At 43.2% G+C, this 12182-nt stretch overlaps 2 protein-coding genes across 3 annotated transcripts; both read right to left on the bottom strand.

Moving 5' to 3' along the window:
• Positions 1 to 2793: 2793 nt before the first annotated feature.
• On the bottom strand, positions 2794 to 7933 carry LOC131552047 (gastrula zinc finger protein XlCGF8.2DB-like). 2 transcript variants are annotated; one of them, XM_058795456.1, is made up of 3 exons: positions 7859 to 7933; positions 6921 to 7051; positions 2794 to 5139 (listed from the first exon to the last, which is right to left on the bottom strand). In XM_058795456.1, the coding sequence occupies exons 2-3, from the start codon at positions 7033 to 7035 to the stop codon at positions 4169 to 4171; spliced, it is 1086 nt and encodes a 361-aa protein (XP_058651439.1). In that variant the 5' UTR covers positions 7036 to 7051; positions 7859 to 7933; the 3' UTR covers positions 2794 to 4168. The 2 variants fall into 2 exon arrangements, with proteins under 2 accessions (XP_058651439.1, XP_058651431.1); XM_058795448.1 differs by having other exon boundaries at positions 7640 to 7927.
• Positions 7934 to 10994: 3061 nt separating this feature from the next.
• Positions 10995 to 12182, bottom strand: LOC131552042 (GDP-fucose protein O-fucosyltransferase 1-like). Its single transcript, XM_058795435.1, is given in 1 exon segment — positions 10995 to 12182. A coding segment is annotated over 1 exon segment (1188 nt).

Below are 12182 nucleotides of genomic sequence, written 5' to 3'. Positions count from 1 at the left end.
TTTCACAATATTTACGCTTTCAGAAATAAAGGCTACATTTGTTTACATTTTGCAGAACAGACGGAAGAAGATCCGTCAATGTGCATTTGTTTCGTTATGTTCAGATGTTCGGTAGCGGTCATGTGAGGAGTTTTCACTCTTCTCCGTGTCAGAGGTTATATACATATTACATTTATTATACATAATTAATATACTTTATAATCATTTTATTTAATTCAGTGATGCAAATCTGAATTTTTATCAGCTGTTACTCCAGTTTTCAGAGTCATATGATCCTTCAGAAATCATTCAAATATATTGATTTATTACCAGTGTTGTTGAAAAAAACAAAAACAAAAAACCAGCATATGCTGGTTAGGTATGTTTTGAAGCTGGGATGCTGGTTTATGCTGATCATGTGCTGGTCTTGAGCTGGTCGGACCATCTTAGGACCAGCACATGACCAGCATAAACCAGCAAAGGACCAGCTTAAATCAGCTCAAACCAGCATCCCATGCTTCAAAACATACCTTGTTGATGACGAGGGGCAGACAGGTGAACACAATGAAGGTGATTAACTCATAATTGGACAATGGCAGAAATTAGGTCACACCGAGCACATGGGGAATGAAAACACAACAAAACAGTCCAGGGGCGTGACATTACTCCCCCCTCCCGGAAGGTGCGTCCTCGCACCGTGGAACAACAGAGGGGGGGGAAACAGGTGGGAACAAAGGCGGAGGCTCAGGAGGAGGACGGACCACCAGGAGGGGGCCGGCAGACAGAGACCAGGGAGGTGACGAAGGAGGGAGGAGCCAGGGAGGAGACAGGAGGGACCTGGAGCAGGAGGAGCCTCGTAGGACCCAGGCCACAGCCATGTTGATGGCCCACGGTGGAGCCGACGGAGGGAGGAGCCATGGAGGAGGAATGGCCGCCGACTCCAAGGGGCCGACCGACGGCGGCAGAGCAGGTGGAGGAGGAGCCCGAGCCGGAGCTGGAGAGCAGATGAGCCCGGGCGAAGCCGAGGATCCGGAGGGCCAAGGTGGAGCCGAGTGCTCCGGCGACCGAGGCGGAGACGGAGCTCCGGAGATCCGCGGTGGAGCCGGCGGAGGAGGAGCCATGGAGGAGGAATGGCCGCCGACTCCAAGGGGCCGACCGGCGGCGGCAGAGCAGGTGGAGGAGGAGCCCGAGCCGGGCTGGAGAGCAGATGAGCCCGGGCGGCCGAGGATCCGGAGGGCCAAGGTGGAGCCGAGTGCTCCGGCGACCGAGGCGGAGACGGAGCTCCGGAGATCCGCGGTGGAGCCGGAGCGACTGAGGACCAAGGTGGAGCTGGCGGGAGGAAGGAGCCCAACTGAGCGGAGCGGAGTCCTGAGGCGATGGCGGGTCGACGCCCGACCAAGGCGGAGCCGGAGGGACGAGGGAGCCCGGTGGAGCTGGAGGATCGACGGGCGACGGTGGAGATGAGGGAGCTAGGAGCTGAGGTGGAGCCGCTGGGTCGGAGGGCCGAGGTGGAGTCCAGGACTCAGAGGCTGGAAGCGGAGACGAGGGATCCCCCAGCCACGACGCCGATCGAGACAGGCAGACCCGCGGCGATCCCACCGCACAGATGGTGGGCTGAGGGTGAGCAGAGGGGCTGCCAGGATGCAGCGGAGGTGGGGCTGAAGTAGCCGGGATGATAGGAGGAGGCAGGAGAGGGAGGGTGGGTGGGAAATCCGGGTAGGTAGGCAGTTCAGGGTAGTCAGAGACTTCAGATAAAGGTGGAAGCAGAGAGGGCATGTCTGCATGAGTTTCCCAGTCTATTAAGTCCCCAGAGTCTTGCAACTGCTCACCCTCAGCGGCGGTGCAGTGGGCGGGGCTTCCTTCAGCACCCTCACGCTCCACTGTAACATCCACTGTCGCGTGCGATGTAGCTGGCTCTCGCACCTGATCGGACGGGACGGTCCATGAGGCTCTGGCTCCGGGGCAAACTCCAGCTCAGTCGCTCCTTCTTGCGACGGCTCGTGGGTTGCTATGGGCTCTGGCTCTCCGTCCGCGGTGGGCTCGGGCTGACGCTCTGCGGCTCGGGGTGATGGTGGGCTGGGCTCTGGGTCAGGAGTGGGACTGGTGTCATCGTCCTCGTAGTCCACGGTCAGTGGGGATCCACAAGACACCAGCACCCATTCCACAAAGGTGGCAAAATCTCCCCGAGGACCATCTCCGGACAACTGCGCTCTGCACTCATCATTCAGGCTTGTTTGGTAGAATGTGCAGAGGCAGTAGTCCGGGTAGTGGGTATAGTTGGAGATTTCCACGAATAGTCTTGTATGGTCCTCGAGGGAAAGGCTCCTCTGCTCCAGCATGAGGAGGAGGCAGGCAGGGTCATTCATGACAAAACAGAAAATAAAAACTGACGAAAACGGAAAACAAAATGAGGAAACTCGCGGCTATACTTTACTTTCTGTGTGGTCGGTTATTCTGTCACGGTTCTGTGGAGTGCAGACGCAAAGTACGAAGACGAAGGTTCAAAGGGGACAATAGATTTAATATAACTGGAAACGAGGAGGTACACACACAGGGTAACATCAACAATAACCGACAAACTAGAACTCAAAGGACAGCAACTAATATAGGGCAGATGACGAGGGGCAGACAGGTGAACACAATGAAGGTGATTAACTCATAATTGGACAATGGCAGAAATTAGGTCACACCGAGCACATGGGGAATGAAAACACAACAAAACAGTCCAGGGGCGTGACAGCATGTATGTATATAAAATTTTATCTAAATATCTATTTATCTAAATAAGAGTATACTATATGCAGTATATGATCCAAAGTAACTAGTAACTAACTACTTGAGTAGTTTTTTTTTATCCTGTACTTTTTTACTCTTACTCAAGTAACTATTCAGACTATTACTTTTCCTTGAGTAAATATTTCTTCAAGTACTTTTACTTTTACTTGAGTACAGTTTTTGGGTACTCTACCCACCTCTGGTTAAAAGTTGATGGTTTGTAATTTTTGTAATGGTATTTGTGATTCATTTGTGATGGTATTAGAATTTTCTGTGATGGTTCCTTTGTTTTGTTTTTTGTTTGTTTGTTTGTTTTTCAGCAGGGCTGCCTCATTGTTTTTATATAATGCATTTTAAATAATTTAAAGGCTGTTGTTGGCTTAGGTTTGTTTTTATAACCACAAAAATATTATCTTAATACTTCTTTGTATAGCCTATTATTATTACAAGTAACCAAACCATGGTTAATTTGCGGTTGCCATGGTTAAAAGAACCATGATTTTTTTTTTTTTTTTTCATGTTAAAACCATGGCTAACTTTCATAAGGGAACATGGAAACTCGGAGAGTATTGAATGCGTTAGTGGTGGTGAAATTATTACCGACATTAAAACCATTATTAACCTCAACACCCAAAAAAGTTTCACAGGATTATGAATGTAGCCTACCTGAAAGTGACGCACGGGCTTCGTTTTCATCTCTTTTTTTTTTTTTTTTCCTTTTTTTTTTCTTGGCATCGGATTGCTGATGTTTTTTCTTTGTTAAAGCCAATAAATAATATTAATGTACCCTATTCAGCAATGAATGAACATGTGACCAAACTATGCAAAGTACAAAGTTTATGTAATGTATGTCAGTTGGGGACACTTAATTTCTAGCGATTATCGCCGATTTGATTGCACAGATATTATTTAAACTAAACTGAGCTAGACAATGACATCTCTGAATTCAATAATGAAATGCTTTTAACTGAAAATTAAAAATTGAGTGCTTAATCTTATCATTATACATTACTGACACTCTATCCTCTAATTTGATACTGTTAAGTGCTTTGACACAATCTGTATTGTAAAAGCGCTATATAAATAAAGGTGACTTGACTTGACTAATGCAAAGGTCCTTATTTCATATTTTCATCAATGCTGTAGATGTTAGGCCTCCATCACTCTTCTGATCTCGTCATGTTCTTTTCACTGCATGTCTTTTCAATTAATCACCTCTCACAAAATGCAACTGATATAATGCATTTTTTAAGGATATGCATGGAGAAATAACAGACTTTATATTGTCATTGTCTGACAAACGTTACAGCACACAGTATTTAATGTGGAAAGTGCTGCTGCTCTCCAGCATGTAGAAGTTCAATCCAATGACTTTGCATGATGACGTCTCAGTTTATCTCCTGACTCCTGCTCACTATGATAACTTCTGGCGACAGTTTCTCCTGTGCGACAGCAGAGCGCTGGAGGTGATGAAGCTCCTTCCACACGGCGGGCAGCGGTACGGTTTCTCTCCGGTGTGAACTCTCTCGTGGATCTTCAGGTTCCCCGACTGACTGAAACTCTTGTCGCAGTGCGAGCACTTGTAGGGTTTCTCTCCCGTATGGACTTTCTGATGTTCCTTCAGATATTTGGCTCTGGAGAAGCTGTTCCCGCACACCGAGCACACGTGAGCTTTCTCTCCGGTGTGGATCTTCTGGTGCTCCTTCAGATAACCCAGCTGTGAAAACATCTTTCCACAGAAGGAGCACAGGAAGAGCTTCTGGTGGATCTTCTGATGTATCTTCAGGTGCTTTGCTGAGATGAAGCTCTTTCCGCACCGATCGCAGCCGAAGGGTCGTTCTCCAGAGTGCGAGTGCTGGTGGTTTCTGAGGATCGTCGCCTGTGTGAAGCTCTTCCCGCACTCGTGACACGTGAAAGGCCTCTCTCCGGAGTGAATCCGCATGTGGTTCTTGAAGTGTCCCTTGCGGATGAAGCTCTTGTCACACAGGAGGCAGGTGAAGGGCTTCTCTCCCGTGTGGATCCTGATGTGGTTCTCCAGGCTCTCCTTGCGTGTGAAGCTCTTGGTGCAGTGCGGGCAGCTGAAGGGCTTCTCTCCGCTGTGAGTCTGTAGGTGTCTCTTCAGGTCTGCGTTCTTGAAGAAACTGCTGCCGCACTGCAGACAGCTGAAGCTTCGCTCTCCGCTGTGGATTCTGATGTGGCTGTTGAGGTTGACTTTGAGCGTGAAACACTTCCCGCACTGAGGGCAGATGAACGGAGATTTCTTGGCTCCTGTTCTCTTCTGGGAGAAATCATCTTCAGTCTGTGAATGTTCTTCTGTTATGATCTTCTGATGATCCTCCTCCACTGCATTCACTTCTTCACTTTCCATCTTTACTTCCAGCAGATCTAAAATCAGTTCAGACAATGAGCTCAAATAAGAAACGAAATGATCTGAAATGTCACGGCAGAAATCAAGAGGTCCAGATGAACACATGAACTGATCCTGCACACAAACCAGTGACAACAGTCATATTATTATTAACATACTTATCACTAATTATATTTAGAGGTGTACAGTAGGGGTGTAATGATTCACGTATGCATACTATAAGTGTTCAGTATGTATGCATGTGTGTAGCGTTGATTAAGACACTGCACATGCAGAACTTCCTACACCTGAGACCTGCTTTATATCTCATCTTACTATCAGTGATGAACTTAGTTTTTGTTATTATTTTGAATTTGATTTTATTCATGTGTTTTGTATTTACACTTTAATTTTAGCTAAAGCTTTAATCATTTTGTTGCATGTTTTTGTCTTTTTTTTTTTTTTCATTTTTATTTATTAACCTTAGTTTTAGTTTTAGTTATTTTAGTACTTCAAGCTAAACTAAACAAAAAGGAGAAATCACAAGCATACAGTTTAAAGTGACCTGTCAGACGCGTGTGCTGTTTAATGTATTTGAGACGTGTTTTCCTCAACACATAACTTACATCTTACAGTTTTATTTCTACATTTTCTAAAGTTTTTGCAAAAAGGCTCATCCTGCCATCAAGCGAGTCTCCGTTAGACTTCAGTGAAGGACTGTGTGCGCATGTACATCAGACAGACTAAATATATATATTTTGCTAAAATGTTTTTCATTCAAAAGCAGAAGCTTTAAAATCTCTTCCCCATTTACACCAGCACCATAAACTGCAGTATGAAGAGTGTGCTGCAGCAGTAATTCTTATTTTAAGACAAAGCCATAGTTTGTTCATTGTTTAATAATAAAAAAATAAATACAAATAAAAAAAGCATCCTTACATTTTGTTGTTGATGTTTTTTCCTGTACTGAAACATTCTGAACCATAACTTCAAAACTGAGGTACAGTTGAAGTCAAAAGTTTACCTTCAAGAATCTGCAAAATATTAATTATTTTACCAAAACAAGAGTGATCATACACAATGCATGTTATTTTTTATTTAATACTGACCCGAATAAGATATTTCACATAAAATACATTTACATATAGTCCACAAGATAAATTAATAGTTGAATTTATAAAAATGACCCCGTTCAAAAGTTTACATCCCCTTGATTCTTAATACTGTGTTGTTCTCTGAATGATCCGCAGCTGTGTTTGTTTGTTTAGTGATAGCTGTTCATGAGTCTCTTGTTTGTCCTGAACAGTTAAACTTCCTGCTGTTCTTCAGAAAAATCCTTCAGATCCCACAAATTCTTTGGTTTTCCAGCATTTTTGTGTATTTGAACCCTTTCCAACAATGACTGTATGATTTTGAGATCCATCTTTTCACTCTGAGGACGACTGAGGGACTCATACGCAGCTATTACAGAAGGTTCAGACGCTCACTGATGCTCTTTTGAAACGTTTGAACAGGGTCATCTTTATAAATTCAGCTATTACTTTCTCTTGTGGACTACAAGTAATGTGAATGTATTTTATGTGAAATATCTTATTCAGGTCAGTACTAAATAAAAAATAACATGCATTTTGTATGCTTCCTCTTATTTTGGTAAAAAATTAACATTTTGCAGATTCTGCAAGGCGAATGTAAACTTATCACTTTTTACAGTGTACTAGTTTTAAAAATATATATATATATTTTTAACAGCTCATATTATTTTTCACACACACAGAGAGAGACATCAGTCATAAATGAAGAGTCAAGAATGATCCCCAACCTCTCTGTTCTTCAGTGTCGTCTTCTTCTTCTCTGTGTGTTTCTTCATCACTCACGTCTTCACTCTCCTCTTTAACAAACCCCATCTTCTCAGCAGCGTAACTTGAATCTGTCATTTTTTACAGCTGGAAACTAAAGTCATTATTAATTAGAGCTCAGAGAATACTGAATTCATCATATCATCACTCATGAATATTAAATATGTGATGTAAGAGGATTTACAGTGAACCTGTTTGTGTGAATATTAAAATAAACACACCAGCTACAAAACACTCAACTGAAATCTTTCTGATACAGACAACAGACACGACTGAAGCGATTCTCTGTTGAAGTGTTTCAGTGTTTCATTTCTTGTTATTATAATAAGAACTTACTTTTTCAGTGTATTGTAAAATTGTTTATTTTTTTCAATTTTTGTCAAATTTTTTATCATTAAAATTAATATTTAAAATTCATATTATAAATTTTTTGTAGCTGATAATGATTCATGATACATCTATTTTCCATAAATAATAAAATGTCAACATTTACTCTCACTGTATAACCTGATGTGATGTTTCTCTCTTGGTGTTTATTACTGTCACTGTCACAAATATATGTCAGTGGAATAAATAATAACTCTATCAGGGCTTTATGTGATCAGATCATTATATCAGTGAACTCAGTGTTGTTTGTACTGCACTGTCCTGACTAAACACATATCAGCAAATACATCCATACCTGTCGAGTTTAGGGACTTTATTTGCAGAAAACAACCATATGCATGTTATGTATTTCTCAGTTATTGATTGACTCTCTTCAGCACTGGCGACAGAAGCAGATATTTCAGGGGAGAAAGCATGAGAATCAGTCTAGTGCTCACTGGTGTCACTGCTCTTTATATCAGCTGCTATCGAATCACTTCCAGACTGTAACGACAGTAAACAGTAATCGGGTTACCGTGATGCTCCTCTCAACAGAGCCAGTGTCCGCTACCGCGCCGTTCATTTCAATGGCCGCTGCTCCGCTGGCGCGACACCCGGAAGTACACGATCACAGGCGCGAGCACAGGCTGCTTTCAGCCAATCAGACGAACGCTTTTGTTAAAGGTGCAGGACGAGAATTTATTTATTTATTTATTTATTTTGGTTAAAATTTTGTTTTCACATTAAAGTGTGAACACATATTGCTCATAGCTACTGTTACATACAGACTATCAGCCCTGTAACAGCAGAAACCAACAGTGCACAAACACTGTCACAACACAACAGCCAGTTCCAGAAGTAATGCAATTCATTTTCTTCAGAGAGAAACTGACCTTTAATGATAATATATAAACCTGTAAAGACAGACTGGTTGTGAGCTCTGAGGGTGTTAATTGATGTTAGGGTAAAGCGGGAGGAAACGCCCCCTTAAGGACTGTGTAATTTTTTTCCTGTGAAACAAAAGTTTAATGTGTCCAGAATAGTTATCAAATTTTCAGTGACAATGACATCAATTATAAACCAAGTATGAAAAATGTCCAGAGTTTTCATGTTATTAGATTTTAGCTTAAAATTAAAAATAATATAATCAATAATTATGAATTACAAAATTATAATAGCATATTTAAAAAATACTGTTAGCTGATGCTAACTTGAGGTCATTTTTAAATATAAAGCCCAAATATTTTTATTCAGCCAACTAGTTAGAATACATTTGATGGAAAAATAAAGATGTTCAGAACAGAGTCACTACAGTAATTAAGCCATGTGATCTCAGGTGTAAAGCCAAACAAAACCCTTCCCGCACTGCTGGCATGTGAAAGGTTTCTCTCCGGTGTGGATCTTCACGTGTCCTGAAAGGCTTGTTCTGTGTGTGAATCTCCTTCCACAGTGAGTGCACTTGAACGGTTTCTCTCCGGTGTGGATTCTTACGTGATCTGTCAGGCTTCCTTTGTATTTAACACACCTGATTGAGATCATCAACCCGTCAGGAGAGAGAACCACTGAGTTGATGATCTCAATCAGGTGTGTTTAATAAGGGAGACATGCAAAATTTGCAGAGCAGGGGGGCCCCGAGGACTAGAAATAAGAACCACTGATCTAAAACGTCCAGTGCCGGGGAGGGGGGCTTCCGGGACCAGGGTTGGGAAGCGCCGGTCTAAAAAGCTGCAGCTGGTGCCAACGCTTGGCAGTTAGCAGGCACAAATCCTTTGATAGGGGGTCACCATTGATGAGGATGGTCGAGAGGGAAATGGTACCCCTGACTGCAGCCTGGGACTTCATACTTACCTGTGTTGGATTACAAATTTATAAAATGATAAATCTAGGTTCCAATGTAATAGTATATAAACTGAAAAGTTAGGTACATTGCGTTTTACGTTTTGAGTTACAGATGATGACGTTCTAAGAAAATCAAGTCAGGCAGCCCAGGTGTCTGAGACATTAACCTTTTGTCTTTATGCACTTCCTGACCACTGGGCAGTTAAAGGTGAATGCTGAGCTCAAGGCACAGCTGTGCCTTTGTCTCTATGATAATGTGAAGATATGGGCAATACTGTCAGGCATTTGAATGACACTGTAATGCTGACGCGGCCAGGGCTGGAGAAATTCCGGTAATGGGCTGATTCCTGTACTGCATTTGCATGCTTTGTTTAGATTGTCTCCACCTCTGTGTATCCCTCCCACTTGACAGGTATAAACTCTGCTGTGCTGAGCTATAGCCAGACTTGGATGACTGCAGTGACGCACAGCGAGTACTCAATAAAGAGTAACTTCTGCTTGAAAGATATCCCAACGTCTCCTGGTCTCTGCTTCGACGAGGAAGGAAGCCGGAAACGGTTACGCCCATCCTGGCCGCGGTAAGTCACAGAGGCCTGAAACGCCGAGGGATGATAGTACTCTCCCCCGTCTGCGACGTCACCGAGCCGAAGCAGCACAGAAAGATTCTCTGGAGTCTGACTGTCAATAATCAGCCACAAAAAGTGGAAATTTCCATTCTCCTTGGCGAGGGGACCTCAAAACGTTTGAAGGTCGTGTGGCCGAGGTTGCTAAAATGGCTACGACTCGAGAAAGGAATGAGATAATTTCACCCAAATCAGCACAGTTATGTACGGGCTCAGTCTGCGGTCAGGCGATGCAATGCAGCATCCAGAGAATTCATTAAGGAACTAACTCTTGTTCTCCCTTCATTTAACCCTTTAAAACCTAAGGGTAAAATAGGTCATTTTCACATATTTTGTTTATTTGACTCTAAAATTCTAACAGAATGTGCTATTTTCAAGTGCAAGGTGTCATTTTTTTTCAGAAAACAAATGGCTTTCAAAAAAGTACAGTTTTGGACCATTAATCTTGTGTGCTGAGTTTGTAAACACAATTTAAATAGACAAAAAAAAAAAAAACAGGAATAATTTTTCTGTTTTTTATTTAGAAAAAAAGAAGAGAAAAATCATGATCGAAATAATCCAACTCTTCTTACTTCAAAATTCAACTATAATACATATATACAAGTATTTTTGGGACACTGGGTTGCGCAGTTTTCATTCAGGAGGCTTTTTTGTTCATTCACGCACACATTTACAGATGCATTCACATGCATACACCCATGCATTTACATGCACGGACTCATTATAGCGATGCATACACCACATGTGAAAAAGTCTCACTCAGCCTGCTCCCAAAGTCTCATCAAAAATCATCTTAAACGACTCTTGTGCTGTTTACTCCTCCTTCACCATGTTTTTGTTCATTTTGTTTATTATTTTATGCAATCCAAAACTCCGCGCTCCCTATCTCTCCATTCAAATTCTCCCTTCCCGCTCTCCCGGAAACCTGCCGTCATTTGTTGACGGAGCGCAAGAAATTACTGTAATAAGCCATTAATTGTCGAAAAGCGCATGTTGTCTGCTGTCAGGAGCAATTTGAATTATTTTGATAGTGCAAACGGTAGAAGAGTTATGGTAACATGAATACAGCTTGGTCTGATGTGTCGGCCGGTTTAAAAGGGTTAATTACGTGAACGCTATATCCAAATGTTCTTGTTCAAAATCTCACCAGACACCTGAAACATAACTTCAACCAGCTTTCAGTTACAAAAACGCAACATCTTCATTTTGTTAGAGTTCTTCTTTTCCTTTCCTTTTTCCTAGGTAGTCCATCCCAAAGAACGATGAGGGTCTCCTGTGAACATCTCTCTCCCATTTAATAAAGGCTGAGAAGGACGAAACACAGTTGCCAATGAAGTGATCGGCCTGACCGAGGATATACAGGTCAATCTGAGCAGTGTCCGGCTGCAAGCTCACGACCTTCACCTTGCCCTTGAAGAGTTTCTGAATCTCTGCGGTGTGTGATTCAGAGTCGGTGGCTATGTAAACAGACTGTGCGTTGGTGTTCTTCACCCAGAGCTTCACCGCACGGCGGATCTCAGACAGATCCGGTAAACACATTTTCATGGTCAGCGGCAGGGCAGTTTGGCGGTCGTATCCCACACACTGTGGAGATGCCATGAAGTGAGGGCCGGTATCACCTGACTTCAGAAGCTTGCAGGCATTTTGCCAATCCGAGCCAATTCTCAGATGAATTCCCACGTAGGGTCTGTTTAACAGGCTTCTGATGTGGTCTTCTCCTTCCTGTACCATTTTTTCAGACCACACCACATACTCCTGCAGTCCAATGCGCTCCTCTAGAATGGGGAACTGCGCTGGGGCTCCTGGAAGAGCGAGAACTGGATGCTCCTTAGGGGGAAACCGTTTTATCCAGTGCGGCTGGTAGTAGGAGCTAAATGACAGTCCTCCGAAAAGAACAGAGCGATCAAAGTTGACTCCAATATGATCCCAAAATGGACCAAACGGATTTCTGTCCTTCATCGGACAGCTCTTTTTGTCTGTGCTCCTGTGAGCTGCAGACTCGAAGCAGTAGGCCACTCTCTGACCACGGGGCCAGTGCTTAGGAGCCAAGTGCTCCATGAAGTCCTCTAGACTCACCACACGGTGGTACTGCTTCACTGGCTCCAACTGGAAATACTCACTGTAGGGAACATGCACATTTTGAAAAGGTGGGGAGTGATGGCGGTAAACAATCCAATGCGGAACCGCGAGTGTTCGGTTCAGCATTTTAGCAAAAGCCAGTGATCCAAGAAAATGATCCGCTTGGTTTCCAAACCGACCCATGCACGGTCAGTATAGAATGTATCCGTTTTCATCCCACGTCATGTCTGCAGCGTCGATAAATATGTGCAAAGAAAGGAATGTAACATGCAAATGAGTTACAATGAAAAGTTTCAGATGCTTTGGTCTGGCCGCCAT

The sequence above is a fragment of the Onychostoma macrolepis genome, chromosome 02 (assembly GCF_012432095.1).
Source record: "Onychostoma macrolepis isolate SWU-2019 chromosome 02, ASM1243209v1, whole genome shotgun sequence".
NCBI lineage: Eukaryota > Metazoa > Chordata > Actinopteri > Cypriniformes > Cyprinidae > Onychostoma > Onychostoma macrolepis.
Note: the sequence above shows the minus strand (reverse complement) of the source record. Positions and strands in the feature narration are given on the sequence as shown.